The 27,961-nt window shown below is 40.8% G+C and overlaps 2 protein-coding genes across 2 annotated transcripts in view; one reads left to right on the forward strand and one right to left on the reverse strand.

Annotated features, from left to right (window-relative positions):
* Positions 1–16,027, forward strand: part of SMC4 (structural maintenance of chromosomes 4) — a 35,054-nt gene extending 19,027 nt beyond the window's left edge. Inside the window, exons 8-24 of the mRNA XM_080349765.1 lie at positions 1,306–1,446; positions 1,677–1,827; positions 2,613–2,777; positions 3,502–3,735; positions 4,320–4,505; positions 5,893–6,054; positions 6,566–6,791; positions 6,885–6,964; positions 8,448–8,600; positions 8,747–8,873; positions 9,917–10,106; positions 10,606–10,750; positions 11,731–11,904; positions 12,637–12,819; positions 12,965–13,197; positions 13,880–14,063; positions 14,801–16,027. Of these exons, the coding sequence (XP_080205891.1) occupies positions 1,306–1,446; positions 1,677–1,827; positions 2,613–2,777; positions 3,502–3,735; positions 4,320–4,505; positions 5,893–6,054; positions 6,566–6,791; positions 6,885–6,964; positions 8,448–8,600; positions 8,747–8,873; positions 9,917–10,106; positions 10,606–10,750; positions 11,731–11,904; positions 12,637–12,819; positions 12,965–13,197; positions 13,880–14,063; positions 14,801–14,998 (2,932 nt within the window). The 3' untranslated portion in view covers positions 14,999–16,027. The remainder of the gene's footprint in view (positions 1–1,305; positions 1,447–1,676; positions 1,828–2,612; positions 2,778–3,501; positions 3,736–4,319; positions 4,506–5,892; positions 6,055–6,565; positions 6,792–6,884; positions 6,965–8,447; positions 8,601–8,746; positions 8,874–9,916; positions 10,107–10,605; positions 10,751–11,730; positions 11,905–12,636; positions 12,820–12,964; positions 13,198–13,879; positions 14,064–14,800) is intronic.
* Positions 16,028–16,444: 417 nt separating this feature from the next.
* Positions 16,445–23,836, reverse strand: TRIM59 (tripartite motif containing 59). The gene is made up of 2 exons (XM_080349824.1): positions 23,729–23,836; positions 16,445–18,340 (listed from the first exon to the last, which is right to left on the reverse strand). The coding sequence occupies exon 2, from the start codon at positions 18,335–18,337 to the stop codon at positions 17,111–17,113; it is 1,227 nt and encodes a 408-aa protein (XP_080205950.1). The 5' UTR covers positions 18,338–18,340; positions 23,729–23,836; the 3' UTR covers positions 16,445–17,110.
* Between the last annotated feature and the right edge of the window lie 4,125 nt (positions 23,837–27,961).

The raw sequence follows: 27,961 nt of genomic DNA on the forward strand, positions 1-27,961 counted from the left end.
GGAAGGGACCTCAGAAGATCATCGAGTCCAATCCCCCTGCTGGAGCAGGAACACCTGGGTGAGGTCGCACAGGAACATGTCCAGGCGGGTTTGAATATCTCCAGAGAAGGAGACTCCACAACCCCCCTGGGCAGCCTGGGCCAGGCTCTGCCACCCTTACCATGAAGAAGTTTCTTCTCAAATTTAAGTGGAACCTCTTGTGTTCCAGCTTGATGCCATTACCCCTTGTCCTGTCATTGTTTGCCACCGAGAAGAGCCTGGCTCCATCCTCGTGGCACTCACCCTTTATATATTTATAAGCATTAATAAGATCACCCCTCAGTCTCCTCCAAACTAAAGAGCCCCAGCTCCCTCAGCCTTTCTTCATAAGGGAGATGCTCCACTCCCTTCAGCATCTTTGTTGCCCTGCGCTGGACTCTCTCCAGCAGTTCCCTGTCCTTCTGGAACTGAGGGGTCACAACTGGACACAATATTCCAGGTGTGGTCTGAGGGGCAGAGCAGAGGGGCAGGAGAACCTCTCTGACCTACTGACCACCCCCTTCTAACCCACCCCAGGTACCGTTGGCTTCCTGGCCACAAGGGCCCAGTGCTGGCTCATGGTCATCCTGTTGTCCACCAGGACCCCCAGGTCCCTTTCCCCTACACTGCTCTCTAATATGTAATTTCCCAACCTCTACTGGAACCTGGGGTTGTTCCTGCACAGATGCAGGACTCTACACTTGCCCTTGTTAAATTTCATCAGGTTATTCCCTGCCCAGCTCTCCAGCCTGTCCAGGTCCCTGATGGCAGCACAGCCTCTGGTGAGTCACCACTCCTCCCAGCTTGGCGTCATCAGCAAACTTGCTCTAGCTGGAAATATTTTGCTTTCCTTATCAGTTGTATCAGTCCTTCTAAAGTAGTTAAATAACATGTGGCTGGGGATTTTTTCAAATGATGAAGTTAAATCTTTTACAATGGAGACCATTTCCATAAAAACCTTAAAAACCACAACAAATCACCACCACCGCCAAAAAAACAACCAACACAACCTGCTTGCCAGCTTGTTACAAAGCACTCTGGCAAATTAATCTCTTCCAGCTTTACACTTCAACTGAGAAAGTAGATCACTTGAAGACTATTTTCATCTGAAGTGTCTAAATAGTTTGATTTCCCTGCTATTTTCTATTAAAATGGACAGGTCGCTCAATAATGGGTATTAGGATTTAATACTTAATCACTTTGTTACACTTAAGATAGAAAATATATATTCATAATGAATATTAGCTCTGTGGAAAAACGTGGAGCTTTGAGTTTTTTGTTTTCTAGCCATGACCTCAAGAAACGAATTAATGATTTGGAAATGCAGAAAGAAAAAATTAACGAGGAAACAAAAGAAGTTAATGAGAAGAGCGGTAAACTTGCAGAGGACGTGACAGCCAAGAATAAAGCTTTAAAAGATCTTGAAAAGTAAGTACTTTAGGTATAGACTCGTGAGCTGAGAATACTGTGGTTTTTATGTGCTGCATACGTGGTATTAGGATTTTCAGGAAAAGCTTTGAATATACTAAGTATTGGATGTTGTTTTTCACAAAAACTGAGTAGTATTGGTTTAAATTCCTAATGCTTATTAAGCCAAGATCTACTGATGGTATTTTTATAGGGTATGGAATACATTATTCTTTCTTTTTTCCCTTTAGGAAAATCACTAAAATCACCAAGTTCATAGAGGAAAATAAAGAGAAATTTACTCAGTTGGATTTGCAGGACATTAAAGTGAGGGAAAATCTCAAAAATGCCAAAAGCAAAGCTAAAAAACTGGAGAAGCAGCTTCAAAAGGACACAGAAAAGGTAGCGTGAGCTGCAGCTTCATTTACTGACAGAAATGTATTTGGTTGCTCTGGGTGAGAAGGTCTTTGCGGAGCTGGGATAGAATAGCAAAGGACACCAGTTGCACTTTGTGCCACAAAGAAGAGGGAAAATTACGCTTTGAATTTTTTTTAATCAGATATTTTATGTCATTTAAATCAAATAGGGGTTTCGTTTGCACATCTTTTACTGAAGAAATGCGTTATTCTCTCTTAAACTCCTCGCACACGTCGCTGTGGGGGCCGGGGCAGCAGCACCTAACGGCCAAGTCAGGAGCTTTCCTGTCGCTCTCATGCCTTGGAAAGCACCTTTTTCTCATGTTTGAGATTACAGGAATATCACCTGTTCTCACAGTTACTACCTTTTCAAACCAGTTTTCTTTCCTATTTCCCTAGTTAATTTAATGGATCTATTTTACCAAGCTGGTTGTCGCCGGCTGTTGTAGATCTTAAATCACTCTTTGGATCAAGAGTAGGTATTGAAGAATGAAACCTTATTTGATTCAAAAACTTGAGTTCTCACACGTAAAGCTCCGTTCTTGCACTGCTCGGGCTTGTTTCTCTCTGGAACTGAACAAGCCTTGCCAATATAATAAATCCCTGACCTCTTGCTAGAGCCACAGTGCAGCTAATTCTACAAAAACGCATGAGCTTCGTTAGTGCTTCCGCTTCATTTGACTTCCACACAGCGCTCAAAAAGCAGGGTTTAAAAATAAGGCCAAACTGGTTTGTTTCAGTGGGAAAGTGAAAAGTCTTTTCCTCGTGTAGGTAGAAGAATTGCAAAGCGTACCTTCCGCTAGTGAAAAAGCCATCAGCGAGGCGACATCTAAGAAAGAGCTTCTTGAAAAGACCAAGGAGAAAGAAGAAGAGAAACTCAAGCAGGTTATGGAGAGCCTTAAGGAGGAAACACAAGGACTTCAGGGAGAAAAACAGGTTTGAACTGTTTTGACTCACTATACTTCTGTGTAACTGATGTGTAACTTTACTCTTAGGAATGAAACAGTCACAAAATGCTGTTCGATATGACAAATACACTGTTTCATGTGTTACTGCAACGGAACCCAACTGGGAAGTTAATTTTGCATTTATAATCCAAGCTAAATCATGTGTCATCAAGTATATCATTCACTACACTTCCTTTATTTGAACACACTTTCATTTTCTTCGGTCCAAATGTTTGAGTCAACCTGTCGCTGAAGTAAATAACCACGTTTTGAAGTGTTGCGTCCCAAGGCTTTCACGGAGCTGTAATGTGCATTTGTAATGTGTAATGTGCTGTGCATTAACTCCGGTAACACTTGGTTCCTGCCGCTGAGCTGAGCTCTCCCATCACTGAGTACCCGGAGGCTGGAAATTTGGGGGGTTATTTTCAGCTCCTCCCAACCTGAAGTTGAGAAAAGGATACAAAGCTTGGATGGATATGTTCTATGATAATTCCCTGTTTTTTTTAATAATTATGAAAAATGCCTTATTTCCATACAGAATATGTTAATAAATGAAGAAATGCGTGTTTTTCTAGACAACAGAACTGTTTTCTGCTGACAGGAGAGCCGGTAAAGGACCGTGCCCACTTCCACTTTTTATTTCACACAGTGCAGTTGATGTAATAAACCCCCCAGCTGTCTGGTGTTAGTTGGAACCTTGTCGCTTTTTGCAGAGCAAAGAGCTTGAGCTTATGGAGTTCAGTAAAATGGTGAACGAAGCGCGTTCCAGGATGGACGTGGCGCAGTCGGAGCTCGATATCTACCTCAGCCGGCACAACTCTGCCCTGGCGCAGCTGAACCAGGCGAAGGAGGCGCTCATGACGACTTCCGAAACTCTGAGGGAAAGGAAAGCTGCCATCAAAGACATAGGGACAAAATTACCCCAAGCTGAACAGGAATTGAAGGAGGTGAGACTTGATTTTTGTGTATGATTTCCTTGAGTTACAACACAATGTTGCAGCGCACAAATCATTCTTCTGTTGGCAATAATCGTGGTGAAAATAAATGAAAAGCTGTCTCGAGCAAAATAACATTTAAAACCTATATCCTAATACTCAGTTGATTGGCAAAGTGTTTGCTTTCAAACTTATTTGAGGTTAAGCAGATGTTAACATTAAGCACTGAAATTAAATCCTTTGTATCCCTGCAAGGGAGGTGGTTTAATTATCATAACAAGACACGTTAAAATAAATAAATAGCTGTGTTTCTGAGCCTTCTTTGCACTTCACCTCCTGCTCCTCTCACTCATCAAAGAAAAAATATCCTGCTATGTTGTTCAAAGCCTGAGTTGTGAATTCATAAGCTGTCTATTCGCATCAAAGTGCACTAAATACAAGCCAAAGGATCCAAACATCCACCTTTCTTCTGGTGAACACTTGCTAAATCTGCTTTTCAGTGGCTGGTTTCAGTGTCTACACAATCGTGGACCTGAGACTCCCTGAATCCTGTAGTTTTCGTGAGGCTAAGACGATGTCTGTCTTCCCACCGTTAGAAAGAGAAGGCGCTTGAGAAGCTGGGAAGAGAAGAATCAAACGCTAAGAATCTTGTTCAAAATCTGCGTCAAAAAGTAGAAGAAGCCAAAAGCTCGTTAGCGCTGAGTCGCAGTCGGGGAAAAGTGCTTCAGGCTCTGCTGCAGCAGAAGAAATCCGGAAATATTCCTGGACTCTATGGGAGACTGGTAAATTTTAAAAGCCTATTATACCTTTAGTCTTAAACTTTATAGGAACTGAGTGGTGTTTCTGTAACGGAGTGAAAGGTGGAGTTCCGCACTTCCCTGGGAATTGGGACAGCGGGGCTGCAAATCCCATGAGTAGCTATAAACTGAAAAGAGATTGTTGAGGTTCCTCTACGCAGCACTAAGGAAAAGCAATGGCTGTGAGAAAGGGATTCGGATTCCCTTGGACGTTAGGAACGTATATTAATATATGCTGGACAAGTACCGTGGAGTAGAGCTTTACAATCAATCGGTGACCACACGCTTGGCAGAGCTGCCGTGAAACTTCTTCAAACATCTTACAACTTGTTTGAAACAATGCGGAGCTGTACAAATTTTTGCTTCAAAATGTATGAGATTGGGTGATCTCTGCTGTTTGTTTCCTCTTGTTTTACTTGCAAACATGTCCAATCAAAAAGAGCAAGACGGTTGTTTCAGAAGACCAAGGAAAGCTGTGTCATAGCAAAATGTTGAGGGTTTTCAGTTCTTGCCAAGCAGTGTTGATTTAAAGTTCTAAAAACTTGCAGCTGAGGTAGACTTCTACATTGCTTTTCTTTTACTAGCACAGAACAGTACATGCACATCAGTGTAAATGTAAAAGTGCTCCTTTTGCATTCTGCAGTTTTCCCTTTTTTCCTCACCTGCTCATCCAAGGAGAAGTATCTCTGCCTCAGAAAACTCGGTTTATTTAGTGTACACTTATTTAAAATAGATGTTTGTATAGATTTATTAAGAAAGGATGCAGTTCAAAGAGCAGCGGACCACTGTCTAGTACGGCTGGTGTGTGTTTCACCTCATGCTCCGTTATCACTCGCCGCAGAGAGGAGCGCGAGGTTCGTCTGTTGGGGATAACCCACACGCTGCTTTATCAGCGGAGACACACGACTTTGCAAAGGTGACGAATACGCCTGTTGTCCTGTTCCCATTTCTCAGCTCAGTGCAGGATGACACACACAAGTACGGGACTGGCAGGGTCCTGCTTGGCTGACCTGTGGTAAAACCACACGCTGAACACGTTAAATGATTTTGTCAGGCCTTGCTAAAATGCTGGCATGTAACATAGAGCATTTGTCTGCAGAAAATAAACCAATTCTACCATGCTGTTCTACCGTTTTTGAAGCTCTTCTACTGTAAAAACAAGTTAGAAATACAGAACTAGCAGTGCAGGGGAGGACAGGTTTGGTATTTTACAAACTGATTAAGCTCTTTCACAGAAAATTGGTTTATAACTTGCTTTCATCCTATTTCACTTTGTGTAAAGTTTTTGTTATTTATTTCTTAATACCAAGACAAAGCATTGACGCCGAGCTAACGGGTGCACTTCTGCCTCCCCCCCTTCCTGAATCCTTAGGGAGATTTGGGAGCCATCAGCGAGAAGTACGATGCTGCTATTTCGTCCTGTTGCGGGGCCTTGGACAACATCGTCGTTGATACCATCGATACTGCGCAGAAATGCGTGAACTTCTTGAAGGCGGGAGGAGTCGGAGCCGCCACGTTTATAGCCCTGGACAAAGTAAGTACGAGCACGTCCGCAAAACAAATTGTTGATTTGCCCTAATGTCCGCAGTATTAATACTGTAGATGTATAACATAATAATATGCATGTGTATGAATGTGCATTTTACATTAATAATTACACTGTATATGTATTAATACAGGTAAAGCTAAAATCTAAAACGTTTTAATAGGCTGATGGTACCTTAGAATATTCTACTAGCAAATGATAATGTTTACTTACAGCGAATTACAAGGCTTGTTAGATACCTGCATGTGTACAACAAAGGCTTGGTGTGTCTTTTGGATTTTTATATTTGCAAATTTAATAATCCAAGTAAACTATGAAAGGGAACAGTGAGATTTTAATTATACTGAAGTAAGTAGGATCCCCAAGGAAGCTTTACTGTTAATTGCAGTATGATTGCATTTGCTTTAAAGCCTTAACACACTTTAGAAAAAAGAAATGACCTTGTAATTTATCCTAAGGAATCTCTCATGCATATATATATATATATATTTTAATGCAGATGACTGTATGGGAACAAAAAATGCAAAAAGTCCAAACTCCTGAAAATATTCCTCGGTTGTTTGATCTGGTGAAAGTAGAAGACGAGAAGGTTCGCCTGGCGTTCTACTTCGCCTTGCGGGATACGCTGGTAGCCAACGACTTGGAAGAAGCCACCAGAGTGGCATTCCAATACGATCAGAGGTGGAGGGTGGTAACACTGAAGGGACAAATCATTGAACAGTCAGGTATTGGAATGCAAACTTACTGTTATATTTTAAGCACTTTATAGATAATATCTAAGCACAATTAGCTCGCTGACTTAATTTCTCTTCCTTTAGGAACAATGACTGGTGGTGGGGCTAAAATAATGAAGGGCAGAATGGGTTCCTCAGTCGTAATGGATATTTCTGAAGAAGAGGTTAGTACATAATCTTAACGAAAAGTGGAATTTCATCAAAGCTCCTTACATTTTGGGAGTTCATACACACGTGCTATGTCCTTTTAAGTCAGCGTGACTAGTTAACAGTCTGTGATGCAGGATACATTAACTATGATCTATAAAGCTAAAGTTCACTGCGTTAGCTCGGGTCTATTGCTTTTAAATGCATCAGGTCACAGCCCAGCTATCATATTATTTAATTTTTAGTCTCCTAGTGCTGCCTTTGATAGCTTGGGAACAGATTCCACGTAGGGCTGAGAATGTGGAAGACACGGATTGTAAGGAGCCGCTGAGGGGCAGAGCGGAGCGCTAAGCTGGGCTGAGGCCTTCTTTATTAGTCAGTGACCATTTATAGGATTTACAGATACGGATCTGGACTAAGATGTTACATAAGATGTTTTTCCGATAATTGTTATTTAAAAACACACCACACTGATGTTCTCTTTGTTTCAGTTATGTTCCCATTCATTCACAGACCAGGCCCAAGGACATTCACACATCATACATATGGGGTGGTTTTCTGACCTGAGATATTCTCACTGCGCTGTCACTTCTTACCCTCATAAAACCCATAGTTCTGTATCATCTGTCCAAGGCCCTTTAGCTGGAACCGCTGTTCTCACAAGCAATACACACAAACAGCGACAGGTGTGCTCTTTTGTTTGATGTCCTTGGAAAAGTGGTAGCTTTCCTTCAAATTCAAAGTTCAAGAATACTTTGGAATATCCAGATAGAGCTTGCTTTTTTTCCTGAATTCTGTAGTCTGTCATTATATTGAATGCAGGTGTAGCCTGTGTCCTTTTTGCCTGGTAGCTGCTGATCAACTCTCACAGTGTTAATACGACTTCAAGACAAGCTCCTCTGTGTAACTGTGTAGTAAACCACAGCTCCCCACATCAGTCCTCTCCCAACAGGACAACAAACTTGAGAGCTCTGAGCCAACGCAAGGGTTGGATATTTGCTGCGCACTGAGGACACAGGAACAGTAGATTAGTATTGTTTAGGTGAAAATTCCTTCTGCGCTTGAAGGTGAACTGCAAGGCTTGCTCGCTTGACCAGTTACTACAAGGAAAAGCTTCTCTTCCTAACACTGTTACCACAGAAAAACCAACATGTATCAGATCTTCACTATAGTAAAAATGCCTTCTGCTTCACTACTCTGACTTAAGCCATTCAAGCTTGAACTAGTTTATTTCCTTCAAAAAACTTCTCCATTAAGAGCTATTTTGACAGGAATTCTTCGGCTTACTTTTTCTTATGTGTGCTCCTCTTGTTTTTCACCGTTACAGTTGATATTTCCAGCATTCAGCTTCCACGTTCTGTCCGGCTATAGCAAGTGTTCAAGTTTTCACTCCACTTTCTTCCCGTGTTTCAAGAGGTCACTGTCAAGCACATGAATGAGATCTTGCTTTGGTTTGTAGCAGCGACACTAAACAAATGATGGTGTCTCATTTTTGTGCAGGTCAATAAAATGGAATCGCAGCTGCAGAAGGATTCTAAGAGAGTAGTGCAGTATGAAGAGGAGAAATCCAAACTTGAAGAAGCCATAAGAACCCTGCAACAAGGTGTTCGGGAGATGAGAAATACTCTGGAGAAGTACACAGCGAGTATCCAGGTGACCAAGTTGATTACTGAGGCGATATCTGGCTTTTCCATGAACACGCAGGGGGATAATTCCTTAGTCTCAGCTTAACGTCGTCCTTGTTAATAACAATGATCTTTTTGAAGTGCAGGATTCTAACACAAGTGTGTTTTCTGTAGAGTTTAGCTGAACAAGAAATGAATCTGCAAAGCCAAATTAAGGAACTTGAAGCAAACGTAATCGCTACCGCTCCGGACAAAAACAAACAGAAGGAACTGGAAAAAACCCTTGCTGGTTATAAAAAAGGTATGTTTTGTGGAGAGGAGATTCTAGATAAAAACTGTAGTACTAATACCGGAATGAATGGTGATGGCTTTGTTCTTTCAGCTTCCAACGCGGTTCCGTACCTTGGGATGGAACCTCTTTTCTGCCAGGGGGGATAAAAGGTGCTTCAAGAGATTAGAGAGTGAAAACCCCCTATTTTTTTGCGATTGTTCAAGTTCATGTTTCAGTCAACCTAAAGTAAAACAGTCATTTAGTGTTTTTTATGTTCAGGTAAGACTTTTGCAGCTGTAAGAGTTGTTAATGTGGAGGGTAATGATATTAAAATCAAGTAACAGCTTTTGCTGTGCTCTAACTGGGCTGCTACGCAACTCTGGAAAACGAATACCCTGTGTTCTGGTGCGGACACTCCGGACCCCAGTTCTCTTGGGAAAGATGTTTGAAAACTTGAATAACAGTTTCTCTGAAGTAACTGGTAGCATAGTAAAGTAAACCCTGGGTGCTTCTTTGTATTTCTTGCTCAGGGAATGAAATAAGCACAGGAAAACATCATTCCCTTCCCCTGCGATTCTCTTTTTTTGAACAGTACGGATGCTTTAATTCCTTGCTCACACTAATATTAAGATGGTTTTGTTGAGTTTTCAGGATGAGCTAAACAAGAAAACTAATCTACCCCGGGGGTGGAGTAACACCAGCTACTGAACAACACTGAGTGGCCAGTTCTTACAACTTAATCCTTTTGAGCCTTTTCCCTTTAAATCAATGCAAAGAATTAGTTTGGCACAGTATATAAGAAGCTATCTCATGAATTTAAGTGCTCTATATATGTTTGGTTTACACCAAAAAAAGCTTTGGTAGTATAACAGTGTCAGAAAGATGTGGGTGGTATTTTTCTTTTTGCAACAGTAAAAATAAATAAATAGATTAAAAATTCACGGTATAAAGAAATGTGTGCAATTCTCAATATATTAATACAGCAGAGCTTTTATCACTTAAATCTTAATGTATTGCGGCAGTCCAGTGGCCCTGGGGACAGCATGACGACATTAACTCGATTTTATCAACAGATTATGACAGCGCTGCCGAGAAAGCTGGGAGAATAGAAAATGAAGTGAAACGATTGCATAACCTCATAATGGAGATCAATAATCAGAAACTGAAAACGCAACAGGACAAGCTGCACAAGATCACCAAGGAAATAGACGAATGTTGTTCGGCTGTCACTAAAGCCCAGGTGGCGATCAAGACAGCGAGCAGGTGCGGCACAGCGCGGGGTCCACATCATTTATAATGTGCACTTTAACAGTCACTAGTAATCGGTATTTTTCTGCTATAACGGTATTTGCCTGTCACTAAAATACAATATTTCAGGATAAATACTCAAAACAGCCCTTAATTGTCACACAGTGGAGCAGTTCCCATCTGAAGAGACTCATTACGGGGCACGTCAGGAAATAAAACGTGCTATGTCTTTTATGTTGGCTTAACAATATGTTGCGAATACTTAGTACAAATGTCAAAACTGTTTCAGAAAGAACAATCTGAGTTGTTTAACATGGCCTGTCTGCTAAGTGTTTGAGCCAACGTTGTTTTATTTGGATAGCTCAGGGGTGTGAGAGTTCATTCATAAGTCAGCATTTCCTCTTTGGTCGTCAACAGCTGTTGAACCATCTTTAAAATAAGATTGTGTTTCTGGATTATTTTATGTCCCGTTTGCCGCCACGTGAGCTTTGCAAACATCTCTGTACCCCTTCAGAAACCTGAAGAAATCTCAAGATGCTGTTCTGCGCACGGAGAAGGAAATTAAGAGTAACGAGGAAGAAATTAAAGACTTAACAGAAGAGCTGAAGATGCTAGAAGACAAAGCCACCGAGGTTATGAAGGACTGCAAGCAAGCTGAAGTGAGTGGCCTGTTCATTCAGTGGATTTCTTCATAGAGGACGCAGTCTGTGAAATACGTTGTAGATAAATTGTGGTTTGCGTTAACCGATAGTACCTTCATTTATTTAAAAAGAAAAGGCCGCCTTGCCATTTAAGCCTCACACTTGACAATGCTGGTCTAACGTATTGTTTTGCTCAGTTATTTTCTGCACATCCTCCAAAAATTCACACGGGGCTAAAACAGCAAAGAAGGTTCTTTTCTGTATCTTGCGATATATTGTGTGAGTTCACACAGAGTCAGTGGTTTTGATTAATCATGAATCAAAGGTGACTTTTAAATGCAGATGCTGGGGAGAAAAAACATGAGCTAAACCAGTCCTGGGAAGTGGTTTGATCTCCAGGTAAAACCAGGATGATGATTTATAGCCTTATAATATCCTAATTATATCCTTCTATTCTTACCCAAATATTGTCGTACATCTGTAGAGGATGTTCCATGATGGTTGGGAAGGGGAATGGTGCGGGGTTTTTTGAATATTACCTGAACATATATCTTGACCTAATTTTCTGAAGCTAAGCAAAAACTTCAAGTTTCTCCAAATAAATTATTAGTTTTAAAACTCTTGTTTAAAAATAAACTTTACTCAGTTATGTGGGACTTTAGTTTGCCATCTAGATTTATATATGAGTGTGGAAACAACCAGAACGGCTGAAATTCTTTAACATAAAGCTGTTTCTTTGAAACTGTCCTTCTCTAAAACTGCCTTTTAGCTAAAAACATCCCAGTGTAGGATGCTTTTCATCACATCTGGAATGAAAATAGAAACTGCAGCGTATTTTTAGTCATTCCAGAATTCTGAGACCAAGTTCATCTAAATACAACAAGATGTATTTGTTTTCATCAGTGCTTGGGATAGCAGAGAGCAAGGTCTTTTTTAGAACCCAAAAAAGTGGTAACGTTTTTGTAGATTAATGCACTGTCTTTGTCACTCGTGTTCAGGAAAAGTTGCCAGCCGTTAAGGACGAGCAGCGCAGTTTACTCCAGGAGATTAAAGCTCTTAAAGAAGATGAACACGCGCTCCAGAAGGAAGCTCTGAATATTAAGCTTAAAATTGATCAACTTGATAGTCATATTTCTACACACCAGTCAAAGATTAAATACTGGCAAAAAGAGGTAAGGAAATTGTTTAGTTCCTAAAACTTCAACTGTAGCGTCGTAAAAGGTTCATATGTTAACAAGTTAGAAAACGGAAAATCTGGGAGAAAATTCATAGTGAGCTCACAGTTTATTGTTGTTTATTCTATAAAAATCAACCCTAAAAAAGATGAGCTTTCAGTCTTTTAATTCCTCCTTTGCAAACAAGGTTATGGATGAATTATGAATTATTTATGAAAGAACGGTAGGTAGGATAACCATCACTGATATAACACTACAAGTAATTAAGAGCAATGAGGGAAAAATATGTAGGTCACAAATGGCAACCAAGAGACTTCTTGTGCCTGAGTATCCCCTTTGTACTTGTTACAAATGCTTTTAAAGGGTTGGCACCCTCAGAGCTGAAAGAAGTGGAGAGGAGTAGGATGTTGGTAACTAAAACTCAGGGAGGCCCCCTCGGAGAAAAGGCCGGTTGGGTGCGTGGAGCTCCTAAACTTACATTAACCTTTTATTCTACGTCCTTTTTACTTTGTATTTGAATCTTGAATAGACCAGCAGATGATCTCGCAGCGCACAGTGCCCTTTATAGCCCCGTTAACACGAGGATAAGGAGGGCAGCCACCCCACCAGCAAAGCTGCTGCCAGAGTCTCCTCAATCTTGAACACCCAAAGTATCAAGCATATAGTTGTTAATGCTCTATGACATCAGGAGGGGCGATTTCCTCGTTATTAACTGCTTTTGAATTTCAGATATCCAAATTATCGCTGCACTCCATAGAAGACAAACCACCTGAAGAGCTTCCAGTGCTGAGTCCAGCAGAGCTCGAGGCCATCGAGGATCCTGACGCTATCACCAAACGGATTGCGCTGCTGGAAGCCCAGTGCCATGAGCAGAGACCCAACCTTGGGGCGATTGCAGAATACAAGAAGAAGGTAAGTGTAATTATCTTACGTCAGTAGGATTCCTCTGTTTCATACATTGTATTGCCTGTTGGTGCAATAACACGGTACACCCCTCATCTAGGGGACAAAGAAAATCTTTCTTCTAGGAGCTTATATTTGATTATTTTTCCTATAGGAAGAGCTGTACTTGAAACGTGTGGCTGAACTGGATGAAGTTACCAATGAGAGAGACAAGTTCCGACAAGCTTTTGAAGATCTGAGGAAACAAAGGCTGAATGAATTCATGGCAGGATTTAACATCATAACAAATAAACTGAAGGAAAACTACCAGATGCTGACTTTGGGAGGCGATGCGGAACTGGAACTCGTGGACAGTCTGGATCCCTTCTCGGAGGGAATCATGTTTAGGTTTGTCAAAACACTTTATTATTGCTGTCGTTCTTATTTATTGTATTTCTTTATTTAACCTGCTTTTTAAGTAATTTTTAGTTGATTATCAGCAAACCAAGCCAAGCCCCCTTGGCAGAAATTGGCAAGATACTGACAGAAGCCACGACTTCTTTAGCATTGGGTAACAATGATTTATTTCTCCTAGAGAACGAATTAACTAAGAGCAGTTGGACTTTGCTGAAGTGATTTCTCAGGCTTTCTTCACTCCCAGATCATTTCACTTTGCCTGGGGAATTGTGTCAATCACACTGGGAACTGGAGACCACTCCGCCATAAATGGTCCTAAGAGTATATTTGTTATTGAAGAGCAGAATAGCACTTTGGAGAGATAATTAAATAGCTGTTCTAAAGTATAGTAGTTTGTACAGAAAACAGCAGAGTGTTTGAGTTCAGGCAAACCTCAGCTGCCCAGCTCACTGCTGCACGCAGGGAGTTACTCCTTGGTGAACAGAAATAATCCCATTTGCTCCGTCTCGGCTGTGCAGGACTCAGAGTCTCAAAGCAGCTCAGCCATGGTTTTAGTTGAGCTTCTTTGTGTCTGTGCCTTCCAAGAATTCCCTCCAGTCGTGTGACTTGCTTTGCACAACAAACTTATTTTCATCGCAAACAGAAATAAGTTACAAACTCCAATTTCTTTCAGTGTTCGGCCTCCGAAGAAAAGTTGGAAGAAGATATTTAACTTATCAGGAGGAGAGAAGACTCTTAGTTCGCTGGCTCTGGTTTTTGCTCTTCACCATTACAAGCCAACGCCACTTTATTTTATGGATGAGATTGATGCAGCACTTGACTTCAAAAATGTCTCTATTGTGGCATTTTACATATATGTAAGTATTGCACAGTACCTACCAGAGTGAAATATTTCCAAGATATTTTCTCCTTTGCCAGAAGAGACAAAGCAGTAACACAATTATGGCCAGATTTGAAAATCTGCAGTGACAGAGTATTTTCAAATAATGAAGTGGTAACTATATACTAAGCAGATTTCCAGAAAGGTGCTTATGCTTCTTTCTGCGTAGTTTTTAAGCTGCTAAATTTGATGCTTTTCAGAAAGGAGGTAACTGAGATTCCTTGGTTTTATTCTTCCATTTCACCAGCACGAGCAGTTTCCCATAGGCGGCTTTGAGCTGTGGCTTTAGCAATGATGTGGTGGTTTTTTTAATGTCATGCCTTTAAAAATTCCCTCATCACCATATTGAAGTCAAGCAAACATTTACATTGCTACAGTTCTGCTTGCTAATTTAAACTTAGAATTTTCAGAATGATCCCAAGTATAATCATCCTAGAAGGGCCAAAATTATGATTAACTAGTTAAAATTAGGGAAAGGCTTTGAAAATCCCTGCCTGCAACTGTAGTTTTGAACTTTGCTCCAAATCTGCCTGTGTTTTCCCCAAGGAGGATCCAGTCCCCAGATGTGTTTGATTTTTGACTGTAGCGTAGACTAATGCTTAATTTTAAAACTTAGTATAGTTCAGCTCTTAAATGCAAATTATGGCTTAGTATACAGTACATTGCAGCGTTTTCTGAAACACCGTGTGCTAACACAAAAAACTTTTCTTTCAGGAGCAAACAAAAAACGCACAGTTTATCATCATCTCCCTGCGAAACAACATGTTTGAGATGGCGGACAGATTAATTGGAATTTTTAAGACTCACAATACCTCGAAAAGTGTGGCAATAAACCCCAAAGTTATTGCAGCTAAAGGACTGGCTGAGCAAAACACTCTGGGTGTTGTACCGCTCAGAAGTACAGTGGAATGAACTTCTCATTCCATTCTCATTCATTCATTCTCAATTCTCATTGCGGTTTACCTTCCTTTAATATATTTTTGTACTTGAGATTTTTCTTTTTGGTTTGTGTATATTTGTTCTTGTTCAAATCAGCATCAACGAATTAGTCTTTCTCATTATGCAGTCTATATAAATCTTATATGGACCGAGTAAAAAAGTAGCTAAAAAAATGGACAGAAAAATCAACCAGGCCTGCGGTGGGCAGTGTGAAAACCCACAATGCACAGTGACCCTGTGTCACTTCAGAGAATCTTCCTGAAGCTCCTGCTGCAAAACAATGGGGCACTTGGAAGAAAATGAAGCGGCAGGGTACGGGAGTGCAGTGCCTGCTTTTGGGAGACATGCTGCTCTGTGTGCTCTCACCGGGTCAGCGCTGTGCAGCATCACAGGGAAGGTTCTGTGCCGTAAAGAAACTAAGGTGTTAGCCAAGCCTACTGTAAGAATATATTTTATTTGTATGCAAGTTTATTAAAATATAGAGTGCGTTGTAAGTACAAGTACTAAACGTTTTGATCAGCGGTAAAGACATTTTATAATGCCATTTTATTTTTGAAGACTACAGGTATATATAAACTCTTAACAGTTTTTAAAAGTCAGGAAAATAAAAAGGAAAGTAAAAACAAAAGAGCCTCGCGTGGTAATGGATAGACACTGGCACCAGGTTTGGAGAGCCTTACGTGCCAAGTGATGGCCTTCTAAGAGGGCTTAAGACACTGCCCAGTGTTTTATCAATATGGCAATATTAAGATATCAATAATGTTATTAATTTCTTTATTTAGGAAGGTGCCAGCATCACATCTGAGGCCTGCCCTTGCTCTCAGCTCTCACTGCAGTCTGGCAGCAACAGGTATTTTGCAGGGCCCTGCTAGTAGTAACGGGGACGTTTTGGTTCACACAAGGGTTTAAAATACCGAGTAGCTAAAGGCTGGCCTCAGAATTCATCATTATTTAATCTTAGTTAAAAATAAAACGATACTACATACAAATAAAAAAATAAAACCAGCCAGGAAATGCTGCTCTGCTAAATATGCTATTGTTTTTATCAAGTCAAGTACAATTAGATATAGCAAATAGTCATATTTGGTGCTTTATTGAATTGTAAGCTCACCTGTGTTGTGCTATCGTACCTACAGCTCCCCAAGGCTGTCCCAGTACTTGCTGCAACCAGCCTGTTAGTAACTGGGGAACAAAACCGGCTTTCAGTGGGGATTTCACTCCCCAGCGCAGTTCAGACTGGAGCATCACACCAGTAGTGACCAGTGTTAGTGATCTGTAACAAGGTCAAGATCTCTGTGCTGAAAAGGTAAATATAAATTTACATTTACATTCACCAAGTTGTTTTAACAGCTCTTGACATTGGAAATCCTTATACCACTGACTTCAGTGTGAGTTTTGCCACTTACTACAGTATGTATCTATTTTCACTACACATTAAATAATTCAGCAAATAATCAGGGCTCATTGTAGTCAGCAGTGAGAGCTCCCAGCCAGACTAAATAAACACCTGATTTGTGCACAGCTGCTGCTAAAAAAATTATGCAATATTTCACCAGAAACCCTACAGCTACTGCTCTGGAACAGGAGAGAACCATTTGAAACACAACTTTATTCAAAAAATGAAGTGATGTCATCCACTACTAACCAGGAACAAACAAAAACACAGGGCCATGAATATATGATTTAAAGGCCACAGGTGTATTGGTTAAAATACATTGAGAGAGAGGTCAATAAAACACAAAATACCAAAACGATCAAGAAAGTCAGTTGATATTTGAGGTGTTTTGACAAATAGGGTTCATAATTACAATTAATAAACTGATTACACTCTTTGTGTGCGGACATTTTTGAGTAGCTCCAGTTTAAACAAACACACCTACCATACCACATTGAGCAGAATCTTCTGTTAATCTTCCCAGTTAACTAAGAGTTACATAAAAGCAAATCTATACAATACAGAAAATAGAAGGATATGGAAATAGGAAGGAAAAAGGTTGAACTTTAGCAGTCCAGCTTTGAAGTAGAAAATTAAACAAAAAATCCTGGGGATTCCTACATTAGATTTTAATCCAATTGTTGATACGGTCAACGAGAAACAATTCTCCTGAAAAACTCGATCAGTAAATTAAATTTATGGGCCAGCACATCCTCCATATTCTGCAAATAGGTGCAGAAATCTTGATAGATAAGCAGCAAGAGCTCTGAAAAGTAAGTGGAAGTAGCTTTTATATCAAGTGCAAATACTGGTTTGTGAAAGGAAAACACAGATACCACTATGATGATAAAAAAAAGAAGCGGGACTGTGAAAGCATATACATCCTGGTGTTGTTCTTGAGATTCTCTCCCTTCCTTTCCACTGCTTTGGTTGTGTAACTTCCTTTTTGGAATCAGTTTTATTTTTGGAGTGAGGATCTTGTTGATCTGCCTGATTTCAGTTTTAGACCACACATCTTTCAACAGGTGCTCAATCCGCGGATAAACCTCCATAGGTTTAACATCCGGCAGTTGCTGCTGTTTCAAAGCTTTTATACGTTGACGCAGATCATCCACCTTCTCGAGAAAAGCAAGCGGGGACTCTTCTTTTTGAATACATGTATTCAGTGACATTAATTCCAGCTGTTGTTCCCTTATTTTTTTCAACTTCTCAATGAGAGGTTCATATTCTTCCAAAATGCGAGCATTAACTTCATCAAGCGTGGTCAGCAGAGCTTGTTTTTTGTGCTCCAAGGTGTCACTAAGCTTCTTAAAATACTGTACCACTGCTTTTTTATCATCCTGAACGACGTTTTCACACTGGGACTTCTGTTCTTTCAGCTTTTCCATAAGCAGACACACATCAGTCCAGTGTTTATCCGTCAGCTGCTCCACAAGTTTTCCAGAAGTCGCCTTTTCCTTCAGGAAGGCGCTTTGCAGGTCATCTATGGGGTGCCCGTTGTGTTTTCCTATGGTCAGGCAATGGCCACACACCAGCTTTTTATCCAAAACGCAGTAAACGTTCAGCGGTTGCCTGTAGTGTTCACTGCAGGTCGCAACATCAGAGGGATCCTCTTGTTGGTATTTTTCAATGATTGCTTTCAACGCAAAGTTAATAGGCAGCGATTCGATACCAGAGGTGGGAATTTCAACAATACTCCTACATGTAGGACACTTGAGAGGAACTCTCAGGGGTCTCCAAATGGAAAAGTTGCTCGAGAGCTGAATAACGCCTTCCAGACAATTCCTACAGAACGTGTGGGAACAGGGCAGAACGCGGGGATCTTCAAAAATGCTATAGCAAATGGAACACGTTAATTCTTCCTCAAAGTGATGCATGTCCTACAAAAGAAGAACAAAAAGAAAAAACAGTTTAATCTCTTTGTACAATCAACACATTTTAAATAATTTTATTAACCTAAGCGCCTCAACGTGACATTTAGTGACCGGTAAACTAACCTACATTGGCGGTTCATTGCCAAGGGGAAAAAGAAAAAGACAAAAAAGGAATGAAAGTGAGCAACAGTTCAAAGATTTCAGCAAATTATGACCTGTACTTATGATTAACGTTGACTAGATATATCCAACGCCTGCCTTCAAAAGCGAGGGAAAACAGCAATCTGCTACTGGATATTTTTTACAGTGGGAAACTGTAGAAGAGAGGGATAAAAGTTAGAACTAAAGTTTCTAAATAACCTAAGAATTACCATCTTTCTCCCACTAGGAGTAACATCTTCAACATAAAAATAAAACAATAAGTACAGAAACTTTTCTCCGCTCTCCTAACTCTTCTGCAATGTCACTTTTGTAATATAAATGGTCATTAGAGTATCAGGCAGCCACATTTCCTAAAAGCTGTCTCTAGGTTCTGGCACAGACGAGAGTCTGACTCAATGGCCCCTAAATATGCCACCACTAACACTATTTAGACTTGTGGGGCTATTCCTGGGTTACTTTAAGCACATAACTAAAAACCTTTCGTTTTCCATTCTTTGTAACATTGCCTTGGGTTTTTTTGCCAGCTTAGTGAAATCACGCTGTAAAGTCACAAGTAACAATAAGCCTTATGTCAGATTGCATAATAAATCATCATTCTGATTTTCCTTTTGGTAAGAAAATAGGGAAATGAGTATGAACTTTCCCTGTCTTTGTGTTACATTTTTCCTGTCCCCCCCTTCTAATTGACACCATAGACTTTGCTACCCTGCAAAAGGAAATTGGCCAAGCATTTGGTAGCAAAGACTCTCAGTTTAGGGTCTAAATCTGAAACCAAGAAAACGCAGCTGGGCTAACGCAGCTGCACAAAGTGCGACTGAACCTTCCTCCGATCCAGCCACGACAATAACAAGCTCTGATGCGTTTAAGGGGGTTATTTTAGTCAGATGTGCCCTCCTCATCTTTTTAATGCAGTAACACATTTTTGCATCCATCCATCAGCATTTCTCATTGACACCGAGATTAACACATTTTGATTAAGTTAATTTACCTAAAAGGAACCAACTTGTTAATGATACTTTACTTTGAAAACCAAAAAAATTAATTGCGTTTGAAATCATGAAAACCACAAAGGCTTAAATTCCTCACTAACTAATAAGCAATTTACAATAAATAAATGAAGCAGTATTGTTGCAAAAGGCACAGAGCTGAGCTGAGGGATGGCAGGAGGGAAATAACTCCGACCCTGGTTCTTCGAGAGTTAAATCAGCTCTGACCAGGGAAACCTGTTCTGGTCCAGAAATCAGTGCGGCTTATCGCACTTTATTGAGCTGGGCTGCTACACCCTAAAGCGAAAGTGTTTGACTCTGCAAGTCTGATCAGACTCTTCTGCCTTATAAAACCAGACTGACAAATAATAATAATAAAACAAACCAACCCACAACCAACCAAAAGATGCCAAACAAACAATCAAACTAATGACTGTCACCCAAAACGTCCAGTTCAATTCAAGCAGGTATTTGTATGTTATTAAGTCAACTTTATATTGAAAGCATATTGTAATTAATTCAGTTTAAAAAAAAATTCTAACACACACACTTTAGGTCGTTTTTTTCAGTTAATTAATACACAACATTGGTTCGCTTATTTGAACTCCACTTTTTCAATAGACCTTAACAACAGTTGAAAAAAAATCTACTAAAGGGAGACACAACTCTTAAGAACAACCCTTTAAAAGAAGAATGATAAATTGTGTTAGCACTGATAATTAACTAATGTATTCTCCTAGTCAAAGAGAATTAATACCAAGTGCTACAGACATTTAGCAAAAGACATTCACAACACTTTGACACTAAATTTGCTTCTGTACTGCACTGCTCTTACTGAAGACCACGAGGTATTTCTCTTTTTACTGTGAAGCCACGGACCTTTAGTTTCCAGCTTTTCCGATCAGCCACTGTGGCAACAGCAGGTTCTTTAGGTCTATAATCTATAATCTTTAGGTCTACGGGTTAATAATCACATTTGTAAGTGATGTTCCAGACACTGAACCTACAGAAATGTGCCAGCAATGAAAAGAAGCAGAACAACAAATCTACTCCACTATCTAGATAAATTATTTTTTTTGAGAATTAAATTAATTCTCATAGGAAATACATTTGAAAGTTTTATATATATACACAAGCATATATATATCAAGTTATTATGAATTTGGGGAATGTCACTTCTACTTTAAAAAGTTGGTTTTGCAAATGGTTAGAAAAGAAAGAATCCTTAATAAGTACCCTCATTCAATGTTTTATTTTGTGTATATATACATATATATATACACACACATATGGAATCAATATAGTTTTTAAAAACCCTGTTTACAGTCACTATTTTTCCCTGAAAGTAGGGCTGCAGTTTTCTTCAAAAGAACTCTTTCAGGAGGGAAATCTTTATAAAGGACACACATCTGGCTTATTTGAGCTACGTAAAGATAAAATTTATCTTCAAAAATTAGTTTTAACTGCAAAGTAGTTGCTGCTACCCCAAAAACAAAGGAGCAACTTTAGAAAACTTTTCTTAGGTCTGTTATGGATCACCTTAAACTGCGCAGGAGTAACCTCGGCCTAGGCAGGCAGGGCCTGCCCAGTCTGAGCCCAGAGGCCTGGCTCACGTCGTAACCCACACAGCCGCCAAGCAGAGGGACAGAAATTCCAATTGTCACCGAAACGTATCGTTCTGTTTCCCATGCAGCTGAAGAACTTATAAAGGGACAAGGTTTTCGGGTAGCAAGCAGCTCTGGAAAGCCGGGCCGGGGCAGGAGGGGGTCACTGCTCCAGCAGCAGCTTCCCAGACACCTCCAGGAGAAACGGCACTTAATTTATTACCCACCAATTTCCAAACAGTATTTGGAACACTGATGTTGATGTTCGCTATAGGCCCGCTGAGCAATAACTACTCCAGAGTTGTGCCACGGAAGCAAAAAGTAGGAATCCTAAAATTCAGTTTCATCCAGCAATAGTCTCCATGTGAACAACAGTGGAAATAAATCAGAAACAGAGAAGCCGGGAACACCACCAAAAAAAAAACCCAAACCCAACGTCACAGAGTTAAGCAAAAAGTTTTCCGGTGGGGGGGGCTGAAGAAAAAAGCAGGAAGGTGGTAAATGCTTTTCCTGCAGACGCTTTTCCTTAAATGTTTCAAATAACTGTGGTAGCAAATACGTGTGTGTACAGACATATTTATCGTAAGTCACTCAGTATAAGCAAATTACAAACTAGAAGGTATTTTAAAATTCAAAAGGGTAATTGTGCCAGTAACAGAGTGAGCTTCAGAAATCTAGCAATGAAAGTGCACTAAGCAGCTGTGATTTTATCCTCTTCTAATCAGTGATACTGTAGACAAGGTGAAAACATGTAATACAGCACATCTGGATTACAGTTTATCTGCCAGAGCTTTCCGTTAGGCAGATCAAAGTCGAATAATCCTTGATAACGCTGCATTCCTCACCTAGCAATCAGGACACTGCTCAGGCAGCTAATTAGCAAGATGTTGTTTAGAAACAGTTATATCTGGAATACTGCGTGTTTAGGTAGATAAATAACTGCTTTATAGCAAAAGGCAGCTGTGGCAAGCTCAAATACCCCATTCTATTCTGAAGGATTTCAAAAGGTGAATTTGGCACGGGATAATGGTTGTGACAGCCTAACCAGAGAGTTCCGAAGGGCTGCCAGGGAGGAAAATGAGATCTGTCCTCTCCTGAAGGACACTGTAACACTCGACTTTTCAATACCACACCGCATTTCACTAAATCACATCAGAAATGCCGTCTCCCCATCCCACGGTTGTCTCTGAAGTCCTGTAGCACTAGCACAGAAGCTCAAGTTTATGTTGTACAAAAATAAGAGATTAAATTATTACGGGCAGTGTTTTCCATTTATAAGACACCTCCATGGTAAAGGGTGACAGAACTTCTCAAAAAGAAACACCCAGAAGGCTGAGGTGCAGCTTTGGTATTTGTCAGTGTATCAAAAGGAATGGAGCTTGCTACACAGCTGCTGGGTTCGGTGGTTGGCACGAGAAATCAGAAAACAGCTCGACCTTAAACCTTTCTGTTCCAGCCTGTTTCAGCTGTTCTGCCACAAATATCCCATGCCCAGTCACAGCAATTCTCAGCCAGGGAAGTTCTGCTCCAGTCCCTATTCCTGCCACCACTCTGGCACCACCACCCCAGACTTTTATACTGGTTTTTCGATGACCCAAAAGGACATGAACACAGCTGAGAAGTCTGTCTGGTCTCCCTGTCAAGCTGACCTGACATGTCCCCTCCTGTATATCCCTCCCCTGGCCCTGCTGCCATGAGGAGAAGCTGCTAAATTACTGTACGCTGTGATTAAGTTACAAAAGACATACCCATCCTTAACCAATCGACATCTTTCTGACCACCTGCAAAACCAGGGGATATTTCTCAAGTTTTAGATCCTTCTGCATGACAAGAGGGAGATGGAAGATTAAGTAACGTATTTAGAAGCAGAGTGCTTAGCTTACCTTTAACTAATAATTAATAGATGTATTAGAAGTAAGAAACTAAACAGTTATAACTAACATCATCAATTATTTCTTAGTATTGATGTATGTCAACATTTTCAAATATTGTAATGCATATATAATATGTGAATATAAGCAACACAAGCGCATCCAGTCTTTGGAGCACTGATGGAGGATGATCCCCAGAGCTGATAAAATAAAGAATTGACTCTGTTCAGTTTATTTCTCCGTTTTTACCACAAGAAATTGACACAAGTTACCACACTCCCAAACCCCAGCTACACTGCTGTATCCTTTCCACACTCTCACTCTCGCTCTCCATCCCTTATCTCTTCAACTCTGTCAAAACTTGTAGTCTTGAGCGTTTATTTTTCTCTCAGTCTAAGGCTCAAAGGAACAGAACCACTTTACCTGTCACCCAGCCCCACAGACACTTTGCCAACTCCTACCGAGGAACCACGCCTGTATTAATAACTAAAGGAAGGAATGGACGCTAACACCCAAAGCTTGTTCACCTACAGACAGACGCTGTGAGGGAAGCGGTCAGGTATGTGGCACCTGAGCCCCACCCCAGCACCGAATCGTGTCCCGGTGGCAGCGGGACGAGCTGCGGCAGCCCCGGGCTGACTGGAGGAACGCGCTCGCTGCCCGGCCGGTTTCACCTCAGAAGGGCCCTGCGAGCTCCGAGCCTTCACACAAAACACCTCCCGGCGGGACACCGGCCGCCCCGCTCCCACAGCCACCCACCCTGTCACCTACCTGGGCGCTCCGGCCGCCGCCACCGCGTCTCCCGGGGCCGCTACCCGGCTCTCCTCACGGGGAGCGGGTGGCTCCTCACACCGAGGCCGCCGCCACCTTCAAACCGCCGGTGCGCGCGCCCCGCCGCTCGCCGCACCCCGCGCATGCGCGCGCGGACCAACGGCCGCGCCGTTCGAAAGTAAACCATTAACGGCCGCTCCGGGAGGCGCTTCCCTTCGCTGGGCAGGTCCACGGGTTCGAGTCCCGGCTGCTCCCGAAACGGTGCGACCCGAGAGACGCTGACGAACCGAGTACCGCAGCTCCGCGGACGGACAGATGGACGGACGGCGCTTCTCCTTCTGCTCCCTGCAGCGATTATAAACCCACCTGGAGCTTAAAGCAATGAGGGTTTGTGTATCATACACTCGACTGGATTTTTCAAGGTAAGGACAGACCCATGGCACAAAAGAGGGAATTTGCTAATCAGAAATGACACACCTGATGGCATCATCATCAGTAATTAAATGCAAAGGATTAATGAAATTAAAGTGGAAGCACCTTGGTAGACAGCTGGGTTTTCTTTTCTGCAATTACCGTAACCAATCTCCCAGCAAACTGATTCTTATTCAGAGCCTGAGGAGAAACCAAGAGACAGAAAAACTTCTGACATCTGCCAACTAATCACAGAAATAAAAATAAATAAATGCAAGTGGTACTGTTCAATTTCAGCCGCTTTAGCTACTGAACACAGTTATTTGAAGTGAAGCAGAATTGCTACTGCCATGCATTAAAATTGGGTGATTATAATGAAGAATAGCTGACCTTCTTGCTAAGCAAAACCCCTAATAGCAGTGGAAATTTAATGGGTGGTAACTGACGGTGGTTCAGTGACACCTGTGACATTGGTAAATCTCAGCATTTTAGCAGTAAAGTACCCACTGTTGTGTAGACTTTTCTCATACGCCAGATTTTTCTATATTTATTCACAGTTCATCAAACTACAATAAACTAAAACTATAAAAGTTATTCTCAGATGTTACTTTTACAGTGAATTTGAAAGAGTAATTCATTTAATGTTGCAATGTAAATCTTAACACATCATTATTCAAAAGCTACCTAAACATCTGCCTTAAGAGTGGTTTTAGAGGAGCTTTTGCAAATATCTGGGAACCATTAGGAATTATGTTTCAAATAATAAACAGCTTCCAAGCTTTAACAAATAAACCATCACTGTTTAGCTGATAGGAACAGAGTTTACAATACAAGAGATCAATCCCAGCTCCATGTAGTGTGAAGTTGTTATAATACTAGCCTTACATAATAGTGCTTTCTATCCCCGTAGTTCCACTGGTGCCAGTAAATGCTTCAACCTAAGTGCAACCTGCTCAAACCAAACACGTTTTCTAAGAAAATGTACATTTTGCAACTCCTTGGGTTGCTGATTTTTGTTACCAAAAAAGAAGTTGGCTGTTGATTACTTTTATTACCTGAAACTAATTACAGTTTCTAATACATGTACTTTATGATCATGCCTCTGCATATACTAACTTTAACACAGTCCCCATGGAGGGTAAGTGGATAAATTTATTCTTATTTTTGCTACTAAACTGGCCCTGGGAGAAAGATTAAAAACACACACATTTTCTATATAAATAATCAGTACATCTTACAACGTTAATTTTATAGGAATTTGGGGTAAACTGGTGTAATTACCCCTTTACTTTCTACTACCTTTAATTGTTTCAAGCCAGAAGAGTGTTTTAGTTGAACTCACCAGGTTTTAAAAAGTAGTTTGTTCTGTTAAAACCCTTCTTCAAAGCAAGACCTTACCCATACCAGGCTTATCAAATAACTAGCTGAAAACTAACCCCAAAATCACTTGTTTTTCAGAGAGCAGATCCACTGCCTGGAGGATTGTGCCACATAATGGGTCATTATACCTGACGGGTCATTACTAAACCACCTGCTGTGGGTATGTCAAGATATGAGAGCACATTTCATAAAAAGAGATGGATATAACGTGTGCATTCAGTGACAGAGCACTTTCTATTACAGAAATATCATCTCAAACATTTTATTTACTGTTTGAACATGAAAAAGGTAATATTAAGCCAGATAGACAGGTCTTCTCATCCAGTTTATTCTGCCCAATTTGCAGAAGAGGCTGCAACCACGTGGATGTTCCATTGTTAGTGTTACATTAACAGCATGACAGTGGCAAATCTTTGCAAATGAAATGCTGGGAATAAGTATCTTGTAGCAGAATTCTGCATCTGGCAGCAATTGCAATGGCCAAGACAATGGGCCAGTGTTCCATCTGCACAGCTGCCAGTCCGCAGTGCCAGAGCCATTTGGAAAACATTGGCTTAAGAGACACCCCCTAACTGCATTCGTAGGGTCTGGTCAAATACTAACCTGCTAAAAGATGTTTCTGTAATTTAAATCAGGTGATATGTGAAAATTACAACAAGAACTACATTTTGAAGATGCTTAGCTAGTGCAAAATAGGTATCCCACAAGTCTAACAACATAGAAATAGCAACACGGATATCATTCGTGTCTCGGTAAAAATCAAGTAACCTGGAACCCACTTCAGAGGTTCACCCCATTAAATATAGAAATGCAGATTTCTTTTTATGCAATTCTAGAAAGCTATCGGGTGGCAAAACGCACAAACTCACAGTGGATCAAAAATGAAACTATCACACAGCCAAAACAAACATGTGAGCAGGTCAAGGTTTGTAACTGAATGTATTATTAGAACAAGTGATAGAGAAAACGCAGTATTTTAGGTGAGGAAAGCCTTCTTCAGGTCCACGATACAACCAACTTGGTAACTGAGGCTGTGCCTCCCCCACAAAAGTCTAATTGCTGGCTGCACACCTTTGGTTCATTATAAACATCTTGTCAAAGGGAACGCAAAAATGAAGGTGAACTGTGTGGTGTGGGTGAAAGAGTCCGAATCTGTGACAGATTCCGAACACCTTAAATGAGAAAGAGGTACATTTGTCATACAGCTAAGGGTGGGGGAAAAAAGCTTTTAAGAAAGGAATCACACAGTACGGCAGAGTAAGATTTTACTATTACAATATTGCTCAGGCAAGAGTTTTACCCATGATAGCCATGCGCAGTTCCCTGGATACACAGCCAGCCACTTAAGAGTGGCAGAGCACTCAAATTTTTGCCTGAACGCCGAACCAATTACTATGTTTATCAATTCCTCTTCTCCTTTCAATATATTTGAGATAACCGTATTTTTCAGCCGAGTCCGTGGCTGCCCCTGATATCACACCACTGCCCTCCCTTCACCACGCCAAGATCATAAACCTATACATCTGTCTGGTGTTTCTTGAAAGATGCTTCTCCAGCTCAACAATACTCTAATTTGACTGGTGGTGGATGGGAACATACTGGTAGTTTACTCCAGGTCTATACTAAGTACACTGCAACGACGGAGACCTCCTAGTACAGCACAGTGTCTGAAAGAGTCCAAACGGCACAGGCACTACTAGGAGTAATTCTGTTTCTGCGGTACGTGCACTACATAACACACAACTTTTAAAAAAGTTATAATCCTTTCCCCTCAAGATTTAAGGAAAAAGCTACAGAGGCAGGAGCCCAAACGCAGGAGCTTTGGACAATAATTTGCAATAGAAATAGCTAATGTTCAGAGTAAGAACGTATGTTGGTTTATACCCAGATCATTTTTATGTACATAACTAAGAATTCAAGATGAAGTGATATTTAACCTGAAAAACTACCGTTTTAGGAATGACATACCTGCTTCATACCACGATCTGGTATTGCCGATATCAAGTCTGACTACTTCCTATCAAATTAGAAAACTTGTGTGACGCATTTACCAATAGCTGGTGTTCAAACTTCCCGCATTTGCTGTTTTCTAGTATTATAATAGTAGCTTTCAGTGTTGTTTTGGAGCACCCTAAAGTAGCAGAATAAACACAGCACCCTCACTTCAAGGGATTTACAAGCAAAACGTGGGAATTTCTTCATGGAAATTACATTTCCAGTCATTTTTCTGTAGGTATGGAAGCAGTATTAACTCTTTCAATTCATTTTGCGTGCCTTCTGAGGTTTACTTTGGCAGTAGCCAAAACTTACTGCTAGGAAGAGTTTGTAAACTTTACACATTTTCTGCTACTAAGTTTCCTTTCATAAAGTCTATTTGATCCAGATGCAGCACTTGGGTAATTGTTTCCAGTCTTGTGACCAGCGCTCCTGCCAGGAATTCGG

The sequence above is a fragment of the Nesoenas mayeri genome (genome assembly GCF_963082525.1).
Source record: "Nesoenas mayeri genome assembly, chromosome: 9".
NCBI lineage: Eukaryota > Metazoa > Chordata > Aves > Columbiformes > Columbidae > Nesoenas > Nesoenas mayeri.

Coding starts and splice junctions, on each gene's coding strand:
- TRIM59 (XM_080349824.1), bottom strand. CDS start 18,337: ATGCATCACTTTGAGGAAGAATTAACGTGTTCCATTTGCTATAGCATT.